The sequence below is a fragment of the Nipponia nippon genome, unplaced genomic scaffold (assembly GCF_047370975.1).
Source record: "Nipponia nippon isolate SJK-2023a ecotype South Korea unplaced genomic scaffold, ASM4737097v1 scaffold_22, whole genome shotgun sequence".
Taxonomy (NCBI): Eukaryota; Metazoa; Chordata; class Aves; order Pelecaniformes; family Threskiornithidae; genus Nipponia; species Nipponia nippon.
In genome coordinates this window covers 7,929,496-7,954,848 of record NW_028262339.1, presented here as the reverse complement: position 1 = coordinate 7,954,848, position 25,353 = coordinate 7,929,496, and the positions used below count along the sequence as shown (strand labels likewise).

Here is a 25,353-nt window from a genome sequence, read left to right as displayed (position 1 = left end):
CAAGGGCAAATCGTGCCCGACTAATCTGGAGGCCGTCTACGATGGAGTGACTGCATCAGTGGACAAGGGAAGAGCAATTACTGCAAGGCCTTTGATATGGTCCCCCACAACATTCTTGCCTCTAAATTGGAGAGATATGGGTTTGACAGATAGACTCATAGATGGGTAAGGAATTGGCTGGATGTCCAAAGAGTTACAATCTCTATGTCCAAATGGAGATCAGTAACAAGTGGTGTCCCTCAGAGATCCGTATTGGGACTGTTAATGTTCAATATTTTTATTAATGACATATACAGTGGGATTGAGCACACCCTCAGCAAGTTTGTGGATGACACCAAGCTGAGTGGTGCAGTTGATTCGCTGGAGGGAAGGAATGCCATCCAGAGTGACATAATGGGATTGCCTGCTCCTGTGCTTTTAAAAGGTGGTTCTTAAGAACTGACCAGCACTCATGGACCCCCTAAGCCCTCAAAGGCATTGCTAAGTAGCTCCCTGAGTAGCTTAAAGTTTGCTCTCTTGAAATCCAGGGTAGCAACTCTGCTGACCTTTTTCCTCATTACACAGAAAATTTTAAACTTAACGATTTTGTGATCACTGTGGCCAAGACAGCCACCTACCATCACATCTCCCATGAGTCCTTCTCTGTTCACAAATAACAAGTCTAGTTGGTTCACTGAGTACTTGTGTCAAGAAGTTATCTTCCACAAGCTTCAGGAATTTCCCAGACTTGCTTGTCACAGCAGTATGGTATTCCCAATTGATGCCTGGGAAGTTGAAATCTCCCATAAGGACCAGGGCTACCGATCCAGAGATTTCTCCTAATTGCCTATAGAATAACTCATCAGTGCTATCATCCTGACTGGGCAATTGGTAGTAGACACCCACTACGATATCTGCTTTGTTTTCCATCCCCCTAATCCTCACCCAGAGGCTCTCAACCACATCATCCCTAACTGTAAGGGCTGTACAGTCACACCTCTCCCTTACATGCTCTTCCACCTCACCTGCCCTGCCTATCCCTCCTCAACATGTTCTTTATGGTATATTTTATAAACCTACAACTTGAGGTTGTTTTGCTTTCCTTACTTAATTTTGCTATGGATGTTTTTATATATGGTTGCTAGTTAATGAATGAGTAAATATACTATTAAAAGAAGTTACATCATCTTTATTCTAAATGGTTCATTAATGCTTTTGCATGATAAAGACTGGTGTTAGAGGGAAAAATCTGTGATATATTGGATAGACTTGCATTAAAAAAATCTCACATTGATTTATTTATATCATCCTGTGTATTCTATAGACAACTATAATTACATTTTATAGTGCACCGTTATAAAAATGTGCATGCACTTTGGGTTGTTAAAGTATACGTTCATGTCTTTCTTTGATCAAATGTTACTGCACATAGGCTGTTCAAAGAAAGCAAATTATAGAAGAGTCAATAACAGTATTTTAAACAACACACAGCTGCTATAGATTGATTCAAAAGAGATCAAAATCTTGACAAAGAAGCAGTTCCTAATGGAATGCATGGTGTTTAAAGTATATTTAGCTTACTACAATAGAATCATGGCTATAACATGACCAAACATAAAGCCACATAATTTATACTTTCAATGTTATAATCCAAGGCTTGATTAATACATACTTCTAGCATGTTCAAGCCAATATTAATAAAATGGAAGCTTTACACTTTTGTTTCCAGGAGTTAAAGTATGTGCTTTAGCATTTAATCTGTATTTTTGTAGCCTATATGAAAAGAAGCTTGGCTTCTCAGATGTAAATTTTCCCTCATCCCACATATATTGTTTAACTTCTGAATAAAAAATTCATAATTGCACTCAGTACTTTCCATCCTATATCTGAAAGTGTTTTACAAAAGTGACTAAACATAAGCTTTAAAATGTAACAACTAAGGTCATTTATCCAAAAGTCTAACCTGGAGGCACATGAACTTGGTGAGGGACCTTGTATTTGATGGTAAAGATTCTTAAGTGCCTGTACTTCTGTGCTTACTCACGACTAACTCAATCTAGCCCAAAATGGAGAGCCTTTTCCTTCTTTAAGCCCCAAAGATCTGGGAACTCTCAGTCCTAGGGGAGATATCCATGGCAAGTATTTTCCAAGTATGCTTAATGCAATGCACAAAGGATCAAGCTTTTCACAAAAATAGAGTCAGTGTTTGTATACTATCAAAAGCACAGAAATCTCAGTATTATTCCTTTCTTAAGGAATGAGCCCTGTTCCCCAGGGCTCAGTACTGGGGCCAGTTCTGTTTAATGTCTTTATCAATGATCTGGATGAGGGGATTGAGTGCACCCTCAGGAAGTTTGCAGACGACACCAAGTTGGGTGGGAGTGTTGATCTGCTTGAAGGTAGGAAGGCTCTACAGAGGGATCTGGACAGGCTGGATCGATGGGCTGAGGCAAATTGTATGAGGTTCAACAAGGGTAAGTGCTGGGTCCTGCACTTGGGTCACAACAACCCCATGCAACGCTACAGGCTTGGGGAAGAGTGGCTGGAAAGCTGCCTGGCGGAAAAGGACCTGGGGGTGTTGGTTGACAACTGGCTGAACATGAGCCAGCAGTGTGCTCAGGTGGCCAAGAAGGCCAATAGCATCCTGGCTTGTATCAGAAATGGTGTGGCCGGCAGGACTAGGGAAGTGATCGTCCCCCTGTAGTCGGCACTGGTGAGGTCACACCTCGAATACTGTGTTCAGTTTTGGGCCCCTCACTACAAGAAGGACATTGAGATGCTGGAGCGTGTCCAAAGAAGGGCAACAAAGTTAGTGAAGGGTCTAGAGCACAAGTCTTATCAGGAGCGGCTGAGGGAGCTAGGGTTGTTTAGTTTGGAGAAGAGGAGGCTGAGGGGAGACCTTATTGCTCTCTACAACTACCTGAAAGGAGGTTGCAGCAAGGTGGGGGTCAGTCTCTTCTGCCAAGTAGCAAGTGATAGAACGAGAGGAAATGGCCTCAAGTTGCACCAGGGGAGGTTTAGGTTGGGTATTAGGAAAAACTTCTTCACCGAAAGGGTAGTCAGGCACCGGAACAGGCTTCCCAGGGAAGTGGTTGAGTCCCCATCCCTGGAGATATTTAAAAGATGTGTAGATGTGGTGCTTAGGGACATGGTTTAGTGGTAGAGTTGGCAGTGCTAGGTTAACGGTTGGACTTGATGATCTTAAAGGTCTTTTCCAACCTAAATGATTCTATGATTCTATGATTCTGTTAATTATTTCTGCATTTTAATGAGAGTCTGTTTAATGCAAAATGCAAACACAACCTTTGGAGCAGAAATCAGATTTCAACAGATCCTTCCCTCAAACAAAAATGCTGTAACAAGCCACAGAGCTCTGTCTCCTATTGAGTTCTGTTACTCTGAACCAATGAATGCTTCATTCTTTAATGCACAAAAGCACGATGTTACCAGGAAGTGTGGAGACTTGACCTATCTAGAACTGTCTACAGCATGGGAAGTTGGGTAAATCCTATCTCTTATATAAATACAGGAGGTATGGATTTGAACCCATTCAGTTTGAGGAAGAAACAGAACCTATGTTTCCAGTTTTGTAACAGGTTTCTAACCACTAGTTGTTTCTTAAAAGAAAAGAGTGACTCTTCCTTAATTCTCTGAAAGATTAGTTGTAGGAGGGGACAGCGTGCTCTGAATCCCAAGTGGATTAAGGTGTCTCTGCAACCCTGGATAAGCAGTGTAACTTCTGATGAGGGATGGGATTTCTGAAACCCTGTTTGCTTGGTCCGAGTCACTCACAACTTAACATGCTGCTATATTTGAATCCTGTTCTGTAGTACCAAACTCTTTCTGTGCCCTGTATAGGAAGCCTCAAATCCCAGCATAGTATGAATTCCACCCTGGAGGTCAGGTGCCTAAATATTAAGTATTGCCAAATCAAGCTTTCTAAGTCCCTAAATCCTTTATTGGACCTATTCCATAGTCCTTTCCTACTGCAAGGCCCTTGCAGCAGGGTGTGGAATATTTATGGTTTATGGCTTCAGTGTAAGCACTTGGATATGCATCAAAGCAAAGCAATGTAGCAAAGCAATGGAATACTCCTTGTTGACCATTTTCTTACCTCGTCCTTTTAAAAATTATTTCTATTCCAAATGTGGCTTAAAAGAGTAAAAAGGTGTGCTCTCATTTCTTTGTTCCTAGATGTCTTCCTTTATGGCTTTCAAATGTTGGCAGGTATAGGGGGTTCTGACTAATTGGCTTCATCAGCAGAACCCCTGAACTGGTATGACCTCTGCAGAAACCAACATTTGACAAATTTGACCTACATCAATAGTAAGGAGTTTATTTTCTAGAACTAAACTCATCTGATGACAATGCCCACAAGGGATTCACTTCTGAAGTCACACAGACTTTTTATGCTATAGTCTGAACAAAAGTATGATGCTCCTGGGCTTGGACTTGAGGTGTATGATGGGTTGACCCCAGCCATCAGCTAAGCACCCACCCAGTCACTCACTCACCCCCAGCCGGATGGGAGAGAGAATCAAAAGAGCAAAAGCTGAAAACTTGTGGGTTGAGATAAAGACAGATTAATAAGTGAAGGAAAGCTGCACACACAAGCAAAGCAAAATAAGGAATTCATTCACTATTACCCATTAGCAGGCAGATGTTTAGCCACTTCCTGGAAAGCAGGGCCTCAGCATGTGTAATGGTTACTTGGGAAGATGAACACCATAACTCCGAACGTCCCCCACTTCCTTCTTCTTCCCCCAAGCTTTTATTGCTGAGCATGACATTATATGGTATGGAATATCCCTTTGGTCAGCTGGGGTCAGCTGTCCCGGCTATGTTCCCTCCCAGCTTCTTGTGTCAGCCTACTCACTGGGAGGACAGAGTGGGAAAAAGAAAGCCTCAATACTGTGCAAGCACTGTTCAGCAATAGGTAAAACATTGGTGTGTTATCAACACTCTTTTAGTCACAAATCCAAAACACAGCACCATACAGGCTGCTATGAAGAAAAACTCCATCCCAGCCAGACCCAGTACAAGGCAAAATACTACATCTCTGATGGTTATAGAAATCTCTCCTCTCTCCCACAGACTAAATTCTGTATTCCCCTCCCTTCAAGAAATCTGAGAAATCCTCCCACTCCTTCTGTACAGTCTTTTTCATGGGAGAAATGTTCTTAATTCCACCTCTTCCTTCACTGAAAGTGATGGAGCAAAAGAGCTGACTAAATGTTCTACAAAGAAGTCCGCTGCATGACCAATTCAGTAGCAGGGATGAAAGAAGTACTCATCCATTCCTGCTGTTTTATTCGGGGTCTTGTGACCTAGCACATCTGTCGTGGTTTAACCTCAATAGGCAGCTAAGCACCACACAGCCGCTCGCTCACTCCCCCAACACTAGCACGGGGGAGAGAATCGGAAGGGTAAAAGTGAGAAGAACACGTGGGTTGAGATAAAGACAGTTTAATAGGGAAAGCAAAAGCTGCACACGCAAGCAAAGCAAAATAAGGAATACATTCACTACTCCCCATTGGCAAGCAGGTGTTTAGCCATTTCCAGGAAAGCAGGGCTCCATCATGCGTAATGGTTACTTGGGAAGACAAGCGCCATAACTCCAAACAATCCCCCAATTCCTTCTTCTTCCACCAGCTTTTTATTGCTGAGCATGACGTCATATGGTATGGAATATCCCTTTGGTCAGTTGGGGTCAGCTGTCCCAGCTGTGTCCCCTCCCAACTTCTTGTGCACCCCCAGCCTACTTGCTGGCAAGGCGATGTGAGAAGCAGAAAAGGCCTTGACGCTGCGTAAGCACTGTTCAGCAATAACTAAAACATCCCTGTGTTATCAACACCGTTTTGGTCACAAATCCAAAAACATAGCACCATACGAGCTACTGTGAAGATATTTAACTCTATCCCAGCCAAAACCAGCACATTCCATACCATTTACGTCATGCTCAGGTCCCACACTATTCAATAGATCCTCATTAACCACCACCCCCCTTCCCATCCTTTGATACAATACACAGGTATCATTCCCTTAGTCTATGGACCACCCCTGTGAAATGCCCACAAATGTCCACAAAATGTCCATTGAGTTCATTTAGTCCATGACTTGGATTCTATCTGTTATAGTGGTCACTCAGGACAGGAGAGATGGTGTGTTGCATGGAGTTATTGGGTACCAAAGCCAACTCAGATTGGGTCACTGCTGCACTTGCACTGCTTCTTGTAAGGCTTGTCCTCCATTGGTTCAGGTGGTTCCTGCTATAGAAATTCTAATGACAGCAGTGCTATCATCCTGGCTGGGCGATCGGTAGTAGACACCCACTACGACATCTGCTTTGTTTTCCATCCCCCTAATCCTCGCCCAGAGGCTCTCACCCACATCATCCCTAACTGTAAGGGCTGTACAGTCACACCTCTCCCTTACATGCTCTTCCACCTCGCCTGCCCTGCCTATCCCTCCTGAACAGCCTGTAGCCCTCCATCCCAGCACTCCAGTCGTGGGAATCATTCCACCAAGTCTCACTAATACCAATGACATCATAGCTCTGGGAACTGACGAACGCTTCCAGTTCATCCTGTTTGTTTCTCATACTGCATGCGTTGGTGTACAAGCATTTCAGATGTGCTCCTGAACCTTCCGTGCTCCCAGGAGCAGCGTAAATGTTCCTACTAGCATTGCCACCCCCAGGCAATGCCATGCCAATTCTTGTCTTACCTTCAGCTCTCCTGTTGGTATCCCCTTCCCCACTGATTCTAAAGTGTAAAAAGCAAATGCACAGGCAGCGGAACCAGGGACATGTGTCCTGGGAATAATATAGGGATGCTGCCTGGATATGTAGGGATGGGCTCAGGAAAACTAAGGCACAGATGGAGCTGAGTTTGAAAAGTCATGGCAGCCAGGCAAAGTCCCCAGTGACTGGAAAAAAGGAAACATCACACCCCTTTTTAAAAAAGGTAAAAAAGAGGACCCTGGGAACTACTGCATGAGATTCAACAAGGCTAAGTGCCGGGTCCTGCACTTGGGTCACAACAACCCCATGCAACGCTACAGGCTTGGGGAGGACTGGCTGGAGAGCTGTCTGGCGGAAAAGGACCTGGGGGTGTTGGTTGACAGCCGCCTGAACATGAGCCAGCAGTGTGCCCAGGTGGCCAAGAGGGCCAATGGCATCCTGGCCTGTATCAAGAATAGTGTGGCCAGCAGGACCAGGGAGGTGATAGTGCCCCTGTACTTGGCCCTGGTGAGGCCGCACCTCGAGTACTGTGTTCAGTTTTGGGCCCCTCACTACAAGAAGGACACTGAGGTGCTGGAGCGTGTCCAGAGGAGGGCAACGAAGTTGGTGAAGGGTCTAGAGCACAAGTCTTATCAGGAGCGGCTGAGGGAACTGGGGTTGTTTAGCCTGGAGAAGAGGAGGCTGAGGGGTGACCTTATTGCTCTCTACAACTACCTGAAAGGAGGTTGTAGCTAGGTGGGGGTTGGTCTCTTCTCCCTAGTAACGAGTGATAGAACGAGAGGAAACGGCCTCAAGCTGCGCCAGGGGAGGTTTAGGTTAGATATTAGGAGAAACTTCTTCCACCGAGAGGGTGGTCAAGCATTGGAACAGGCTGCCCAGGGAAGTGGTTGAGTCTCCATCCCTGGAGGTATTTAAAGAACGGATAGATACGGTGCTTGAAGACATGGTATAGATGGACTTGGCAGTGTTAGGTTAACGGTTGGACTCGATGATCTTAAGGGTCTTTTCCAACCTTGACGATTCTATGATTCTATGATTCTACTGACCAGTCAGCCTCACCTCCGTGCCCGGTAAGATCACGGAGCAAATCCTCCTGGAAGACATGTTGAAACATATGGAAGGCAGGGAGGTGATTAGAGACAGCCAACGTGGCTTCACCAAGGGCAAATTGTGCCTGAACTAATCTGGCGGCCTTCTACGATGGAGGGACTGCATCAGTGGACAAGGGAAGAGCTACGGATGTCATCTACCTGGACTTCTGTAAGGCCTTTGATAACGGTTCCTCACGACATTCTTGCCGCTAAATTGGAGAGAGAGGGGGTTGACAGATGGACTCTTAGATGGGGAAGGCTGGTGAGTAAGGTGATGGTAAGGCTTACATGGTAATTGACTGGATGGATGTGTCCAAAGAGCTGCAGTTAATGGTTCAACGTCCAAGTGGAAACCAGTAATGAGTGGTGTCCTTCAAGGGTCCACACTGGGACCGATACTATTTAAAATCTTCATCAATGACACAGTGGGATTGAGCGCACCCTCAGCAACTTTGCGGATGACACCAAGCTGAGCGGTACAGTTGATTCGCTGGAGGGAAGGGACACCATCCAGAGGGACCTGGACAGGCTTGAGGAGTGAACCTCATGAAGTTCAACAAGGCCAAGTGCAAGGTCTTGCACCTGGGTCAGGGCAACCCCTGGTATCAATACAGACTGGGGGATGAAGGGATTAATTATGCAGCCCTGCGGAAAAGGACTTGGGGATACTGGTGGATGAAAAAGTGAATATGAGCCGGCGATGTGCGCTTGCAGCCCAGAAAGCCAATCGTATCCTGGGCTGCATAAAAGGAGTGTGGCCAGCAGGTCGAGGGAGGTGATTCTCCCCCTCTACTCCGCTCTCGTGAGACCCCACCTGGAGTACTGCATCCAGCTCTGGGGTCCCCAGTACAAGAAAGACATGGACCTGTTGGAGCGGGTCCAGAGGAGGGCCACGAGAATGATCAGAGGGCTGGAACACCTCTCCTGTGAAGGAAGGCTGAGAGAGTTGGGGTTGTTCAGCCTGGAGAAGAGAAGGCTGCGGGGACACCTTATTGCGGCCTTTCAATATATAAAGGGGGCTTATAAGAAAGATGGAGAGAGACTTTTTACCAGGGCCTGTAGTGCCAGGACAAGGGGCAAGGGTTTCAAACTGAAAGAGGGTAGTTTTAGATTGGATATAAGGAAGGAATTTTTTACGACGAGGGTGGTGAGACACTGGAACAGGTTGCCCAGAGAAGTTGTGGCTGCCCCATCACTGGAAGTGTTCAAGGTTCAGGTTGGACAGGGCTTTGAGCAACCTGATCTAGTGAAAGATGTCCCTGCCCATGGCAGGGGGGTTGGAACTAGATGGTCTTTAAAATCCCTTCGAACCCAAACCATTCTATGATTCTATGATTAAATGAAAGGCCCTTTAAAGAGCAGTAAAGGAACCTTCAGCAGCCTCCTTCCATGTTCTTATAACCCTTCAGCATAACTTACAGGTATGAGACAGTAGTGATAGATTTTGGTAAAAGAATTATTGTCCTGGAAAGGCTGAAGCATAATGAGCTACAACTTGCTGAATAGTCCACATAAAGAAGAGTTAGCTATATATTATATATGTGATTATATAATATATATTCTTTTCTATTATGTATTATGTTATAGTTATAGCAAATAAAATGTTCATTATTAATCTGTATAAAACAGGTTTTGTACTTCTTTTTTATGCCCTGTTTTTTAGTATATTACTGCATAAATAACTGGTCAAAATCTTAAAATATCTTATAAATTAAGATCTAAAGAACAGATAGGGATGCAAGAATAATAATGGTGAATCTCTGCTATTTCATTTCCTTTAGTTGAATCAGACAGATAAGATTAAATCCATTATTTATAGATGTATATATATGTACATGTTCTAGGCAAAGACATCACATTAAAGAAAAATATCATATTTCGATCAAAAACACACCGGCTAATACAATATACAAGAAAGTGGACTTTTTTCTGTATCTTATCACTGTTTCTGGCAGGTACAAATAGATGTTTAGGATAAAAAACATGTTTACTAGTTCTGTGCAGCTAAAATGTTCGTAAGGTAAAAGTCAAAGAATATTTCATTCCCTGCTGAGCAAATGGTCAGGAAGCACATTTGTCTGCATTTCCTTTCATAACAGGAAGTATGTAACTTCTTCCTCTCCACAGTGGCTTCAGTTCTGCTTCCCACCTCCAGCTCTTTCTCCCCCAGGGCTTTCCAGTCCATTCCTTGCAAGAAAGCAAGGCTGTGCCCGTGTCTGCACTAGTTTTCAGCTCTACTGTGTTGGGAGATGGCTTATTTAATATTGCAGTCTCTTTACTTAGGCTTCTTGCTCACACTTCAAATTAAAAGTAATATTTGACCTAAAACTTTACCTTACACTAATTCACTCTAAATTATGCTCAAAACATACATTTGTAATACAAACACGCTTAACTACATTCTAGAAATTCATGACTCGGTTTAGCATCTCTCTTAAAACTTTACCTCTGAGGTAGTCTGGCACAACATGAAAAGTGCTCTCAGGGCTGCGCAGGTCACTACAATTTGGGAGTCATGAAAACTTGGGGTGTATTCTTTGCTTACAGAAACCTAACTTTTCTTCTGAAAAAAATAGGACCAGAGCCTAACTGTAATGATCTGTTCCAAGGATATTTCTTGTTGTGTGCAATTTAATGTAAGCAAGAGGGGGAATTCAGATATATGTAAAAGATAAAGAGAATACTGTATTTAAGACAAAGGTTCATTGAACAGAATGATGCTTAGTTGCACAGTTAAGCATATATGCATATGTATATAATATATAATATATAATATATAATATATAATATATAATATATAATATATAATATATAATATATAATATATAATATATATGTGTATAAGCATATAATAATTCTCTGGGGGAAAAAAAAATTGTAAAAGATCTTGAATAAAATCAAGATGCCCCATGAAGGAAGACTGAAAATATAAGGAAACTGATGGAAAAAAGTTTCTTCTGTAACTTGCATTCATTTTAGCACTAATATGCAAGGCTCTTTTCTGTTTCTACAGGAGAGGTTCTGAATCAGCCAATAATCTTCTACTCTTTCCTTTTAAATAGAGCTGAAGCACAGATAAAAATAGATGCACAAGCCTGAAATTAGTTTTGAAGCTAGCAGCATTAGCTAGAACAAATCTAGGTCTTTCTGCAAATGGTCATTTCCTTTCAGGATATTCTTCCCCTGCCCCATAACCTCACTGTACTTATATACTTTAACTCATTCTCTATTGAGCTAACTGCAGCAAGTCTTGTTTTATATCTCTACAGATTTGCTGGAATCAAAGAATGATAAAAAGTTTAACACGTGAAAGAGTTAAGCATCGAGTGTTTATTACTGTAATAGCCCATAGAATTACAGAAACATGCTATTTGAAAAGGGTGTCTTAATATTTAAGTGTCTTAATATTGAAGCATACACTTCCTATGGAATTTAATAACACTTAAGCTGCCAGCAGCTCATTACAAATTGAAAGATGTTGCAAACAAAGTGTGCAGTCATTAGCTAAGCTCAGCTCAGTTTAAATTGGGAATCTGACAACAGCATGCTTCACAAGCAGGAAAAAAATGCAGAACTAATGAACAAGACAATCAGAGAGATAAAAAATGGTGGCTTGCCATATAAGACCGGATCTTTCTTGATACTAACTAGAAATATCAGCATATTAAAAGTAAGAGCGTGTTCCAAACCTGATATTAGAATGTTGTTGGGTCAATATGCCCTCTTCTTGAGTCAATGTGCCTCTGAATTTAGCTCGCAGACCATGGATTTAATGAAACATTTTGTAAGTGACCTTGTATAACAGTAATACAATACCATTATGTCCTTACACCTATTTATTTTAAGCCTGGGCAACCCTGCTTGGACTGGTGTAAAGACAGCTTCAGATGATACCAGTCTATGGTAGACCCCAAAAGCCCCTCATTAAAACTAACAAAAATGTTTCAAACAGGAAACAAAAATGGGAAAAATTATAAGGACTTTTCTGAGCGGAATGAATGATAATTTTCCTTTGTGTGTTGACCATGATAGAGCTAGCTGAAATATTTTTTTCACTTGAAAATAAATTTCAGCCATGTTTTTACAAATATCCTTCCTCTTTTTTCAAACAACCCAGATTTCTTCACAGCAGCCTTCTCCAATCTGACTGATAGGAATTCCTGCATAAAGAACTTGTAGCAGTCAGGAGCTTCCAACATCAGATGTCAGTGCTAATATTTTTGGCTACCAGTTCTACTGGTGGTGCCACTGATCTAAAGTATGCAGTCTAATCTGATGGCCCATTGGCAAGGCTACCACAATCTCATGAGCTTGAACAGCACTACCAAAAATGTCTTATTTATCCCACATTTACTAAGACTATATTATCCAGTGTCGTCGTAATAAAAAGGAAGTCTCTGGTCACATTGGCTACTTATAACAGGATTCTCTTGAGACCTCTAATTTAGATTTAATACCATGATGGTAACCAAAATACCTAAATAAATACACGTTTACTCTAACTCTGTCAGGTATTTATATTCCTTCTTCCTGTGGATTAAAGCAAAGTGAAAGGGATTTTTTTTGTGATAGCTATGGGTATTTCTGAAAGTTTCACAACTGAAGAAAATTTGGAATCATGCACAAAAGATTCAAACATCCTTGCCCCCTTTGTCACCATACAGTAACTATGAGAGCCAGGAAAATATAGCCAACTGGCAGCCCACATGAAACAACATTAAATGAATGGGTCCTAGTTAAAAGCCTGGATCCTACACTTACTTAAGTCAATGATGGAGCTCTCATGCACTCCAGGGTAACAGGACTGGGCTTCTAATGTCTAAGCTGCAGTAGTTTTCCTTTAAATCATAAAAAAAAATTGAAGTTTCAAATAGTTTCAGGAAAAACAGATTGTACCCCAATATTGCACATTTCTATGAGATTTGCAGCCAGAGACATATAACTCTTTAGGCAGTTTTAACTTACATTTAATACCAGGATGGTGACTAAAGTACACAAGTCCAACCAACTAGACTTGCTCAGAAGAAATCCTCTTGAAGGGAGATCAGCACTATTTTTGTCCTTTCCAATCTGTTAATACAAGCACTTTGAACAGTAGAAGAGCTTCCTACCATAGCAGACAGTAGTGTGGAAGAAAATAGCTGTTATACCGATAGGACAAATATGTTCAATGGTTAACCTAAATAGCTAGTCAGGACACTGGACAAATGATTGGAAAAGCAAGGACAGAAATTGTCTTCCACAAGCCTTGTAACAACGTAAACTCTTTTGCAGAAACTGTTATCCAAACAGCTTCCTCCTTGCAGTGGGAGAGGGCAGAAGAATTCAGCTATTGCTGTATCACTGGTTCTGATATGTGCTCCACCTATTTTTTCCCTGTACGTGCTGGCCTGCAGAGAATTTGTGATTGAAAAAAGCCAAGGATGCATAATCCATGTACATCGTATTCCCATCTAACATGCCTTGTACTTTGAAACCACACTGAGTTTGATAAGAAATAACAATAAGTCAGTTTCAAGTCAACAGATTTGCTGCTGTTCTTGCAAACATCTTCCGGTGAGCTAGTAAGAAGGAAAAAAATCCAGTCTTATAAACTAAATAGTCTTCTTCCCATGTCATGGCAAATGGAGCTATGAATAAGCATTGGAGAACTGTGCTTCCATGGGGATTTTAATTTTATTAATCAAAAACTTTTAACAGTTTTTTCCTCTGCAACCATTTAATATATTCTGTACATTAAAAATATATTTACAGCAGGAATATAAACCAGCTAGCATTTTAAGATTACTGTACACATATAAATTAGAAAATAAATAAATGATGCAACTTCCCACAGAAGCAGCAATAGCTTATTGAATATATTATATTTTAAGAAACAATAAGACTTGTGAAAAAGTATGTCCCATATAAATGGTTAAAAAAACAACCAGCTATTAGTGAAAGATCCAGTTGTGTTTAATCATTTATATATGGCTAAAACTGAAAAGCTTTATCCCACAGTTCAACTGAACCAATGGAAATCTTTTTATGGACTTCACTGAGCTTTAAATCAGGGTGCTAAATGTAAAGAGGACAAAACCAGTAGAAACACTTTCTAAATTATATTTCGATATATTAATAGAAATGTGAAGTAGAATTAAGCCAATTATAGTATGTGGATGCTAAAGCACAGTAAATCTATACCTTCAGCTTCACAGTGTATCTGGCTAACCAGAACTATGGAAATTATCAAATCCTAGCAAGATAAATGCTTTCTGCACTAATACTACAGTTCTTAATATTCTAGTGCTATAGTTTTATTGATAATTATTAGTTCTGAAAGCTGGTGCTAGAAGTCTTGAAACTCTACAGTGAATGACTTCTTAAACACTTGCTGTATCCATTTTTTAAAGTAATTTTATCTTCTTGAAAGATACCTGATTGACAGAATTGGAGATTTAAATCCTCCATAAGTCCTGTATTTGAGTAAACAAGTTGACGCCAAAGGTGGTGTATAAACTAATGTTACTAATGGCAAAATTTTGTAGTTTTGTTTACAAAATGATAATTCAGGTACACTTTGAAAAGAAACCATGGTAGTATGGGAGAGTTCAAAACAAACAGTGTCATAACAGTTAATGATACATGCAGTTCAATATTTCAAATCCAATTTCCATTCCAAATTATAAACCAATCAAAACAAATATGGTGGTGGTTTTATATTGACATAATTATTGCTTTTTAGCTTGGCCCACAGCAATAAGTAACTTTTAAGGAAATTACAAAATGTATTCATCATAAATCCTTGTATTTTTTGCTTTTAAATGTGATTTTCTGCCATGAAGAACACAAGTGACTACTCACAATACAGAATTTACAAATTCTGGGAAAGCATACTTTAAAATTATAATTTGTCATTATGCCTAGATTGAGTTATTTATGGCATTATAAAATCCTTGAAATCTAACAACATAATCATTTCTTATAAAACAACCTGAATATATGAAGAAAATAATAGGTCAAATGAATAGAACTAATATACTAATATTAACTTAATATCAGGTGCTTAAAAAGTTACAGAAGATTACTTCTAAATTTCAGCCACATGTATGCAGAACACTAGTTATAGCGTTAAACAATTTTATTGAGAATTTCTCACGGTTGGGAATCTCCAGTTTCAACAAAACACCCATCAGATACATCAGATGTAAACAGTGGTAGCTTTTCACTGATTTTATTTTAAGATGGCAATTGTTGAATTTTATTTTTCTGAAAACAGAAAAGCAGCCACTCTAATTTATGATCCTATTTTAACTAGTAGCAGTAGTATTGCTAATATGTGACATTGAGCTACTCAGTCATTTTATTTAAAACAGTGATAATAATTATTTAACCAATCCTGATAGACCTATTTAGCCATAGCATTGGTAAGGGAGACTTTGTTTTATGACTGCAACATGACAATATTATTGTGTGTTGGTTTTAGAATGTGTTATGCTGCACAAATTCTTTTTAAAATCCACGTTCAGACAAGAACATACCAGATTTTTGTATGAAGTACCGTCATTTTTTTATGCAGGAGGTAAAAATAAAAACACTGCAAACATGTAGAAATGCAAATAATTTGAATCTATGAATTAAGTCCTCATGCAAATAAAGGCAGAATATAATAGGTCACAAAATACAGTACTATAAGCCTGAATCCTGTAATAACTTGCATATGTGCTTAACCATATATATTATACACTGAAGCCAAAGGGACTACAGAGAGGGCCCAAAGTAAAGCATACACATCAGTCTTTGTATAATCAAGGCCTAGAGTAATATATTCCTATCTACACATTACTAAATTTGAAAAAGCTATGTGTGAGGTTTCTGATCGTTTCCAGAAGTACCTTTTCTTTGATAGTCTTCCATACATTGTGTATATGTATACATATGTATATATACAAAATTATCACTGTTTTAAACACTTCTGAGAATAAGGCACCCTAGAAATATATGATGTTCAAATACAGTATTTTTGCTACTCACCTGTCTGTTACGTTCATCCATAATCCTTGTAATCTGAATCTTTTTTCTCCCCATAGTCCCTGGGTTTTTTCCTCTCCTTCTTCTTTAAAATTATGTATTTGCCCTTTTCTTTTCTTCCTTTTTCCCGCTTCCTCAAAACAAGTCTCCTTCTTCAGCACTTGAACTACTCAGCTCACAGTCTCCTCCATCCTTTCATGCTAAACACACAAACAAAATCAAATGTTACTATAAAATTGATAACTAGATGAAAGTTACTATAGGGAGTTGATGAAGTGTCCCAATTATAATTTAGTGTACAAGTAAATTATAACAAATATTTACTGCATCTGTAAAGCAAGAAATGCATAGGGAAATATCAGTAATATCATTCAGAAGTTTCTTTTTATGAATAAGCCCACAAATCAAGTTACTTTTCCATCTTTAAAAACTGGGGTTTTGATGGTTCTTCAGATCCTTCATTGTCTCTCATGCTGCTTGGTTTTGTTCCAGCAAAGCAGCACATGTTATAACCACTTGAAGTCTTAAGAAATGGAAAAAAGAATATTAAAAAATGGAAGAACTCATTCCTGGCTGGAAGTGAGTTCTGTCACCTTCTTTACCTCCATAAGTATTTGGGAAAAATGCCTTTTCTAGAAAACTGAGAAAGATCTAGGAATTGGAAACAATACAGCTAATCTAAGCATGGTACATCACTTTTGTCCTCCTAAAAAATAATGACATTTCCCTCTAGTTGCTTTAATTAAATTTAACCTTTTGATGTCAAATTTAAAACCAGATATAGTCCTAGTCCAGCTATTAACTTGTCTCTTCTAGTTTCCTGAGCTGTGTTTTGGGTATAACTTCCTACCTTGCAGGGATCTTACAAGATACAATTTATTATCTTTTTGTGAAATTGCTTCAGAGACGCACTACAGAACTGCAAAATGTTAGCATTTCTTTTTATATAAGATAGGATATCCCTTTGAATACTTCACACACAGAGCTCAAAGTCTGTGTGCCCTGGCAAGCTGCTTACCACAAAAGGAAGAATCAGTAGGTGTTGTCCCTTAATGCAATAGGAGCTCCTTCTCTTGGTGTAAGCCTAAATCCAGTGGGAAAGATGGAGCTCAAAGCTAGTATATAATGTAAATTTGTAAATATAAGACATGATCCTTAACTGTTCAAATCAGTATAGCTTCAGGGAAGTTATATTCATTTACTTGTGATCATCAAAAGGTAGCTAAGAAATCTGGGGGGAAGAAAAAACTGAACAAAAAGTCAACAATTCAAGCCATTAAATCACTAACAAAATTTATAAAACAATGCAATGCTTGTGCCTGGTCTTGTAAGAGAACAAAGCTGCTGCCTAATGAAAATGAAATTAGCTTTTCCTCTTAACAGCTAAGGCCAATAATGTTTCCTCAGATAATTTTCTGGGGATAAGTATTTATATTGTTCTAAAATATCTGATAATAATTATGCATTTATTTGTAATTTTCATAAGAGTGGTGAAAGCAGAGGAGACAGAAATAGTTCACTAGAAGGGAGCTATAAGTATCTCTGTCTCTAAATAGTTGAAGCGTGGTTGAAAAGGCATCAACAAACACCACCAACCCCCCCAAAAAAGCCAAAGAATGGTATATATGTAAAGTTCTTGTATTTGCTACATGTCCCTGAGTAGAATTTTGTTTCTTTTAAGCCCTTCCCAAACTAAGATAGAAACTTTAAAAAAAAAAAGTCTTTTATTGTGTTGGTGCCTTTAACATGATTTGGGATCATTCTGGTTGCTAAAGCAACATATGCTGAAATTAAAGCTTTCCCCTTTGCTTTCCACCCCTTCTAATTTTTCTCCACGTAATGAAGTCATCATAATCACATACCTTTGATCTTACAGTCACCTGTGACACTAGATTAAGATATCACAAGTGAACAATTATGACTTCACTGAATGAAAAAGAAAATTAAGCTTCATGAAGCAGGGTTTTGTTTTAAACAAAAAAAAAGAAAAAAAATAATTCCGATTCTTACACAATAAATGTACAAGCTGCATTAAAGGAAGATGGAATCATGGTTTTGAAAAACATATTTTAAAGCCTTGGTAACTCTGTTTAAAGCTCTTCTCTTGTCTCTTAGTGGGTGAGAGCTTAAATATTTTAACCACTAGCTACAAAATATTTGAACTAAATATGGAATAACTATACTTGAAGATTGTTGTGTTTCTGTACTATTCTTGTCTTTATTTCCCCTTTTTTACTTGTACAGGCTGTTCCACCACTGAACTTGGAGATGCCAGTTTCTATCCCAGTGTCCAACCACAGCAATTTGGTATACAGTAACCCAGTCAACTCACTGGGTAACCCCAACCTTTTGCCACTGGCCCATCCTTCTTTGCAAAGAAATAGCATGTCTCCTGGTGTGACGCATCAGCCTCCAAGTGCAGGTAACACAGGTAGGCTCTGCTCAGTCCCATCCCTTTAAATGTTCTTTTTTATCGTCTGCTTGTGTGCCTTAGGTCACTTTAAACTGTACTCTGAGAAACAAGAACTCATAACAGTCATTTACCAGTCATAAGTGTTTCCAAAAATTGCTGCATTGAAAAATCAAAAGAAAAGCCAAAGAGGTTTCTATTTAGAAAATAATAAAAAAGCAATGATGTTCTAGAAAAAGCTGAATATTGACTAAGATTAAAGGAAATCAATAAAGGATAAAAGGGTAGACAATTTGCTGTTTCATAAAAGGGCAGCTTGCCTACTTAATTCATGCAAGAACTCACTACACCATAAAACTTAAGAGGACAGGGAAGAATGTGTGGCCAATGCAAACAAGTTGAAGCAAGTAAAACAGACCACTTGTTAAATCAGCAGTCTAGTGGCTAAACACAGAATTTCTTATTTATGCATTCACAAGTTCCTTGATAGGTAAATGTTAGTTGAGCTCTGTACTTGAGTGCCTTGTATAGCAAGAGGCTATGCTCTGTACTAGTGATGATGAGGGGTCACCTCTGAACAGGATAAAGGGGGGTTAGGTTCATTCAATCTGTCTGTCTGAAGCAACATCAACACCCTTAAGTATACAGGGTTCAAAGAACCATTTGAGGTCTCCAAGCACGAAGAGAGGGATTAAAAATCCTTGTAGTGAATGTCTATGAAAGTCTGAGAAAATTAAAATAAAAATTTATGCAAATATGTGTTACAGTGTCTGAATTAGGTTCTCTTACAGGAACTTTCAGTGTCTTCTGAGCCTACGTAGAAGCCTTTGCTTTTCAAACTAATACTGAACTAAATATAGTTTTCAAATGAAGGAATACTAGACATAACTTTCCAATATAATTATTTTTTCATATGCTGTGGAAGTATGGAAATAAACTAATGAAATGTTATGTACTGCATATTTTGTTTTTCCTTGAAAGGCAAATATCTTCTATGTGTAGCATTAAACATTACCATTTTATGACTGTGGTCCTGATCTCATGCCTGTTGGAGTCAGAGGAAAACAGAATTGGGTATTGGATCAAGCCATTTGAAGTTAGAGAAAATGTTTTGTGTGTTTGCCTGTTATGTTTTATTGTACTCATTTGAAGTATTTTGTTTCGAGCCCTAGGTGGCTCGATGGGTGGGGACCTCACAACAGGTGCAGGCACCAGTGCAAGTAAAGAGAAAATAATTTGTTTAGCATTGTAATGGAACAAAGGACTTCCTCCAAAGGCTGAGTCCTAAAATAGCTCCATATTGGAGGTGGGATATTAGAAAGTACTGAGCATTGGCTTAGTTCCCTCAACTGGAAGGGTGGGAAGTATTATCTGTGCTTCTCAGTAGGAAGAGACTGGTGTTCAGCACTGTTGAAAATCTTGCACTTCGCCTAATTCCATGTATACAAATGTCTGATTTCCTTTATATTAGCCTTTCCATAAAAACTTTTGGATGTATTATATAGCCCTGTTCAGTCAAAACTCCTAACGAGTCCAGTGGCTGAAATCCTGATCCTTTTGAAGTCAAAGATAGTTTTTCCATTGACTTTAGTGGAATCAGAGTTTGATTTTATGAATTTAAGCTTAAGTAAAGATTGCAACATTGAGTCCCTCATTAGACTTCCATCTACCAAGCAGATTTCATTTCAAGCCTGTGCTTAAGACTATTGCTAGTCAGCTGTTAGCAGTAATTAACTTAAGCTTAGTTTTAAGCATTTACTTAAGTGCTTTGGGACCCAACAGGGGAAGGATTTTCAAAATACACAGAGCAAAAGATTAGCCCCTTTAGTCCTATTCCCTTAGAACTAATGAGAACTGTATTTGTTAAGGCCTGTGTTATCACAGAATCATTTAGGTTGGAAGGGACCTCTGGGGGTCATCTTGTCCAACCCCTCTGCTCAAGCTGGCCACCTAGAGCTGGTTGCTCAGGACTGTGTCCAGTCAACTTTTGAATATCTCCAAGGAGGGAGACTCCACAACCTCCCTGGGCAACCTGTTCCAGTACTCAGTCACCCTCACAATAAAAAAGTGTTTTCTTGTGTTCAGATGGAATTTCCTGTGTTTTAATTTGTGCCTGTTGCTTCTTGTCCTGTCAGTGAGCACTACTGAGAAGAGTCTGGCTCCCTCTTCTTCATTCCTTCCCATCGGGTATTTATATACATTGATAAGATTCCCATCAAGCCTTCTCTTCTCCAGGCTGAACAGTCCCAGCTCTCTCAGCCTTTCCTCATAGGAGAAATACTCCAGTCCTTTCATCATCATCGTGGCCCTTCTCTGGACTCTCTCCAGTATGTCCAGGTCTCTCTTGTATGGGGGAGCCCAGAACTGGACACAGGACTCCAGGTGTGGCCTCACCAGCACTGAGTAGAGGGAAAAGAGCACCTCCCTCCACATGCTGGCAATACTTTGCCTAATGCAGCCCAGGATACCATTAGCCTTCTTTGCAGCCAGGACACATTGCTGGCTCATGTTCAACTTGGTGTCCACCTGGACCCCCAGGTCCTTTTCTGCAAAGCTGCTTTCCAGCTGGGTGGCCCCCAGCATATATTGCTGCATGGGGTTGTTCCTCCTCAGGGGCAGGACTTTGCACTTCCCCTTGTTGAGATGCATGAGGTTCCTGTCAGCCCATTTCTCCAGCCTGTTGAGGTCCCTCTGCATGGCAGCACAACCCTCTGGCTTATCAGCCACTCCTCCCAGTTTTGTGTCATCAGTAAACTTGCTGAGGGTACACTCTGTCCAAGTATCCAGGCCATTAATGAAGATGTTGAACAGGACTGGACCCAGTATCAACCCCTGGGGTACACTGCTAGTGACTGGCCTCCAACTGGACTTTGTGCCACCCTCTGGGCCCAGTCATTCAGCCAGTTTTCCATCCACTTCACTGTCCACAAATCTAGCCTATACTTTGTCATCTGGTCTGTGATGATGTTATGGGTGACAGCATCAAAGGCTTTACTAAAGTTGAGTTAAACAACATCCACTGCTCTCCTCTCATCCACCAAGCTAGTCACCCTATTGTAGTAGGCTTTCAGGTTGGTCAAGCATGATTCCCTAAATCCATGCAGACTACTCCCAATCACCTTCTTGTCCTTCATGTGTTTCCTGCTTCCTGCTTTCCAGGAGGATTTTCTCCATCACCTTCTCAGGGACTGAGGTAAGGCTGATGGCCTGTACTTCCCTGAATCTTCCTTCTTGCCCTTCTTGAAGATAGGAGTGACATTTAATCTCTTCCAGTCTTCAGGAACCTCTCCCAATCACCATGGTTGTTCAAAGATAATCGAGAGTGGCCTCACAATGACATCGGCCAGTTCCCTCAGCACTCGTGGGTTCAACCTGTCAGGCCTCACAGACTTATATAAATCCAGTCTGTTTAAGTGCTCCCTAACCTGGTCCTCCTCCACTGAGGGTAAGTCTTACTTGCTCCAGACTTTCACTCAGATCTCAGGGGCCTGGGATTCCTGAAAGCCAGTTTTACTTGTAAAGACTGAGGCAAAGAAGTCATCAAGTACCACGAACTATTGAGTACCTTGCTTTTTATCAAAGCAATGTTGTCGAAGTAATCCCCTTTGCTCGGTAAACTCAGTGGTTTGTTAGCAAGGTCAGCAATGTTACATTATTACAAATACAGATTACAAATTACAATGGCACGATTAATGTTTCAGTTTCAGAAGTGAACACGTTTGAAGAAAATAAGCTCAGTAGGAAAACATGGAGCACATCCAATTTTACTAGGTTAACTGGTCTCAGAAAGAACTGTATAGAAAAACAATTGGAAGATCCACTTTGTGCACTAAGGTTGATATATATGCTGATTCTGACACTGTCATTAAATTACTTCCTCGATAAATTGCTCCTTTCTTTCTTGGCTCTTCTTCAAGTCTAGGAGTTGATGTCTTAAGGAAAGTACCTACTAGTGGGAGATTCGTGATAAAGCAATAACAACATGTCCTGGTTTTGGCTGGGATGATAGAGTTAATTTTCTTCCTAGTAGCTGATGTAGTGCTATGTTTTGGATTTCAGCTTCCCATACTCTGCCAGCAAGGAGGTGCACAAGAAGCTGGGAGGGAGCACAGCCAGGACAGCTGACCCAGACTGGCCAAAGGGCTATTCCATACCGTATGATGTCATGCTCAGTACATAAGCTGGGGGGAGTTGGCTGGGGGGCAGCGATCACTGCTTGGGGAATGGCTGGCATCAGTCGGCAGGTGGTGAGCGTTTGCATCATTTGTTTTTCCTGGGTTTTGTTCCTCTCTCTTTCTCTTGTTGTTTTTCTTTTCATTACATTTTTTATTATTATTTGTTGTTATTATTATTATTATATTTTTTTTCAATTATTAAACTGTTCTTATCGCAACCCATGAGTTTTCTCATTTTTGCTCTTCAGATTCTCTCCCCCATCCCACCGGAGGGGGGGGTGAGTGAGTGGTTGTGTGGCGCTTGGTTGCCAACTGGGGCTAAACCACGACAGTCCTTTTTGGCGCCCAACATGGGGCTCGAAGGGTTTGAGATAATAACAGGTTAACCAGAGTGTATTAAGGAATTTATATCTGTTAACAGTCGCCGGTCATAATATTGATTCATCTGTTCTTGATATTAGTTTATCTGATCTGCACGATGCTCTTTTTTTTTGCTGTATGTGTTAAAGACTGGTGTTAGTTTTTGCAGTTTGCTGTGCTCTGCCGTGATTAGTGATGTTTTGCCTGGGAGATTCGTTATTAAAACACTGACCTTGAGCTTAATGTGGTATTTGGGTTCTGTAGTGAAGCCATTACTGTACTTCGGGTGCCACCTCATGGAGACAATTAGCATTTATATCTCTTCCTCTGAGAGATTTTTTATGGAGGAAATATAGAATGGCACCTTCATTGCTTTCTTCTATGATGTTTCCTCCTTCATTGCAACAACTTTTCAGTATCTTGAACATCCTTGGATAGTTAAGATGCTTCTATTGGTATGTCTTGGGAATATTGTTTCGGTTTTGTCTAAAGTTAATAAGCAGTTTAAGAATATCATCCAGAGATCTGCCCCAAGGCTGGATAATTATGAGTGGCAGGGTTTGTGGGAGAGCATGGGCAAATGCCTTAGACGGTGGGCCCCTCCAGTATTTTGGAACTTCACCCCTGAACAAGTGCAGAATCCTGAAAAATTAGTAGAACATTTGGAAAAAGTATGCTGTCACCCTGGCAATTCTAGGGAGATACAAATCACTGCAATGTGCTGGGGCCTGCCCCATGCCTACTGAGCCCTATTCAACACTATTTAGTACCCTCAAGGGGAATCTCTGGATCTGATGACAAAATGACAGGCACTGTGACTATGCCAGCCCTGGCGACAGGCAATGCAGCTACTCCAACCCGCACAACAGGTATTGCAGCTGAACCAGAGAACCAACCTGTGCTGGTATCAGTCACCGCTATACAAAAGAAGAAATATCGGAAGTGGAAGTCAGCTTGTTTAGTAAGGAATGAAGAAACTTCTTCTAAGAGGGAGCAGGAAGAAGTAGACGAGGCAGACCACTCCGAAGCAGGACCATCATGAGAACAGGAGGAGGAAGAGAGGCGGCCACTGCTCGGGGAGGAGGAAGAGGAAGAACTCATTAACGAGGCAGTAACAACCTGATCCCTATCCCTGAGTGAGCTGTAATATATGCAAAAAGATTTCAGTCATCATCCAGGTGAGTACGTTGTCACCTGGCTGCTCTGATGCTGGGGTAACGGGGTCAGTAGCCTGGAATTAGAAGGTAGGGAAGCCAAGAAGCTGGGATCCCTTTCTAGGGAAGGGGGCATTGACAAAGCAATTGGAAAAGGGGCACAGGCCCTCAGCCTCTGGAGGCAACTCCTGTCAGGTGTGAAGGAAAGGTATCCCTTCAAGGAAGATGTTATATGTCACCCAGGCAAATGGACCACCATGCAGAGAGGTATCCAGTACCTGAGGGAATTAGCCATGCTGGAGGTGATTTATGGTGACCTGAACAACGAGCAGTTACCCAAAGATCCAGATGAAGTGAAGTGCACACGACCCTGTGTGGCGGAAGTTTGTATGGATGCACCATCAGTGCATGCAAACTCATTGGCAGTAATGACCTAGAAAGATGGAGAGGGACAGATGGTGGATGAAATGGCTGGCCAACTCTGGCAGTACGAAGAAAGTCTCTCTTCCTCCCTTGTCTCGGCTGTGGAGAAACAGGTCCAGCCACTCAAAGAGGATAGGTCCTACTCCCCACCTGTACAAACCAGTATCTCAGCCATTAGGAATAAGCATCCCTCTGTTCAAGAGAGAAGATATAGTAAATACACACCACGGGCCACCCTGTGGTTTTACCTGCGTGACCGTGGAGAGGACATGAGGAAGTGGGATGGAAAACCTACCTCGACCCTAGAGGCACGAGTACGTGAGTTGCAAGGAAAAACAATCACAAAAGGTGGTTCTCCCAGGAAAATTGCTGCTCCAGTTTCCAGGGAGCAGTTCCCCAGACAGGGTAGAAGGGCTGATTTTGCTTCCAGTCTTAATAAAGGGACTTTTGATTTGCATTTACAAGAAATGAGTAATAAATACTATGACCAGGACTAGAGGGGCCCTGCCTCCAGCCAGGTGGAGGAAAGGGACAGCCGGGTGTACTGGACTGTGTGGATTCGATGGCCTGGCACATCAGACCCACAGGAGTAGAAGGCTCTAGTGGACACTGGTGCACCGTGTACCCTAATGCCAGAGGGGCAGAACCCATCTGTATTTCTGGAGTGACAGGGAGATCCCAGCAGCTAACTGTATTGGAGGCTGAAGTGAGCCTAACTGGGAATGAGTGGCAAAAGCACTACATTGTGACTGGCCCAGAGGCTCCATGCATCCTTGGCACAGACGACCTCAGGAGAGGGTATTTCAAGGACCCAAAAGGGTACCGGTGGGCTTTTGGTATAGCTGCCTCGGAGATGGAGGAAATGAAACAGCTGTCCACCTTGCCTGGGCTGTCAAAGGACCCTTCTGTTGCAGGGTTGCCAATGGTCGAAGAACAACAGGTGCCAATTGCTACCACAACGGTGCACCAGCGGCAATATCACACCAACCGAGATTCCCCGATTCCCATC

The 25,353-nt window shown here is 41.1% G+C and overlaps 1 protein-coding gene across 4 annotated transcripts in view; it reads left to right on the top strand.

Annotated features, from left to right (window-relative positions):
• Positions 1-25,353, top strand: part of LOC104011634 (myocyte-specific enhancer factor 2C-like) — a 157,951-nt gene that overhangs the window by 94,063 nt on the left and 38,535 nt on the right. For all 4 annotated transcript variants that reach the window (XM_087760397.1, XM_087760399.1, XM_087760396.1 and 1 more), the window contains 2 exons: positions 18,067-18,253; positions 19,405-19,452. In XM_087760397.1, coding sequence (XP_087616523.1) covers positions 18,067-18,253; positions 19,405-19,452 — 235 coding nt within the window. The remainder of the gene's footprint in view (positions 1-18,066; positions 18,254-19,404; positions 19,453-25,353) is intronic.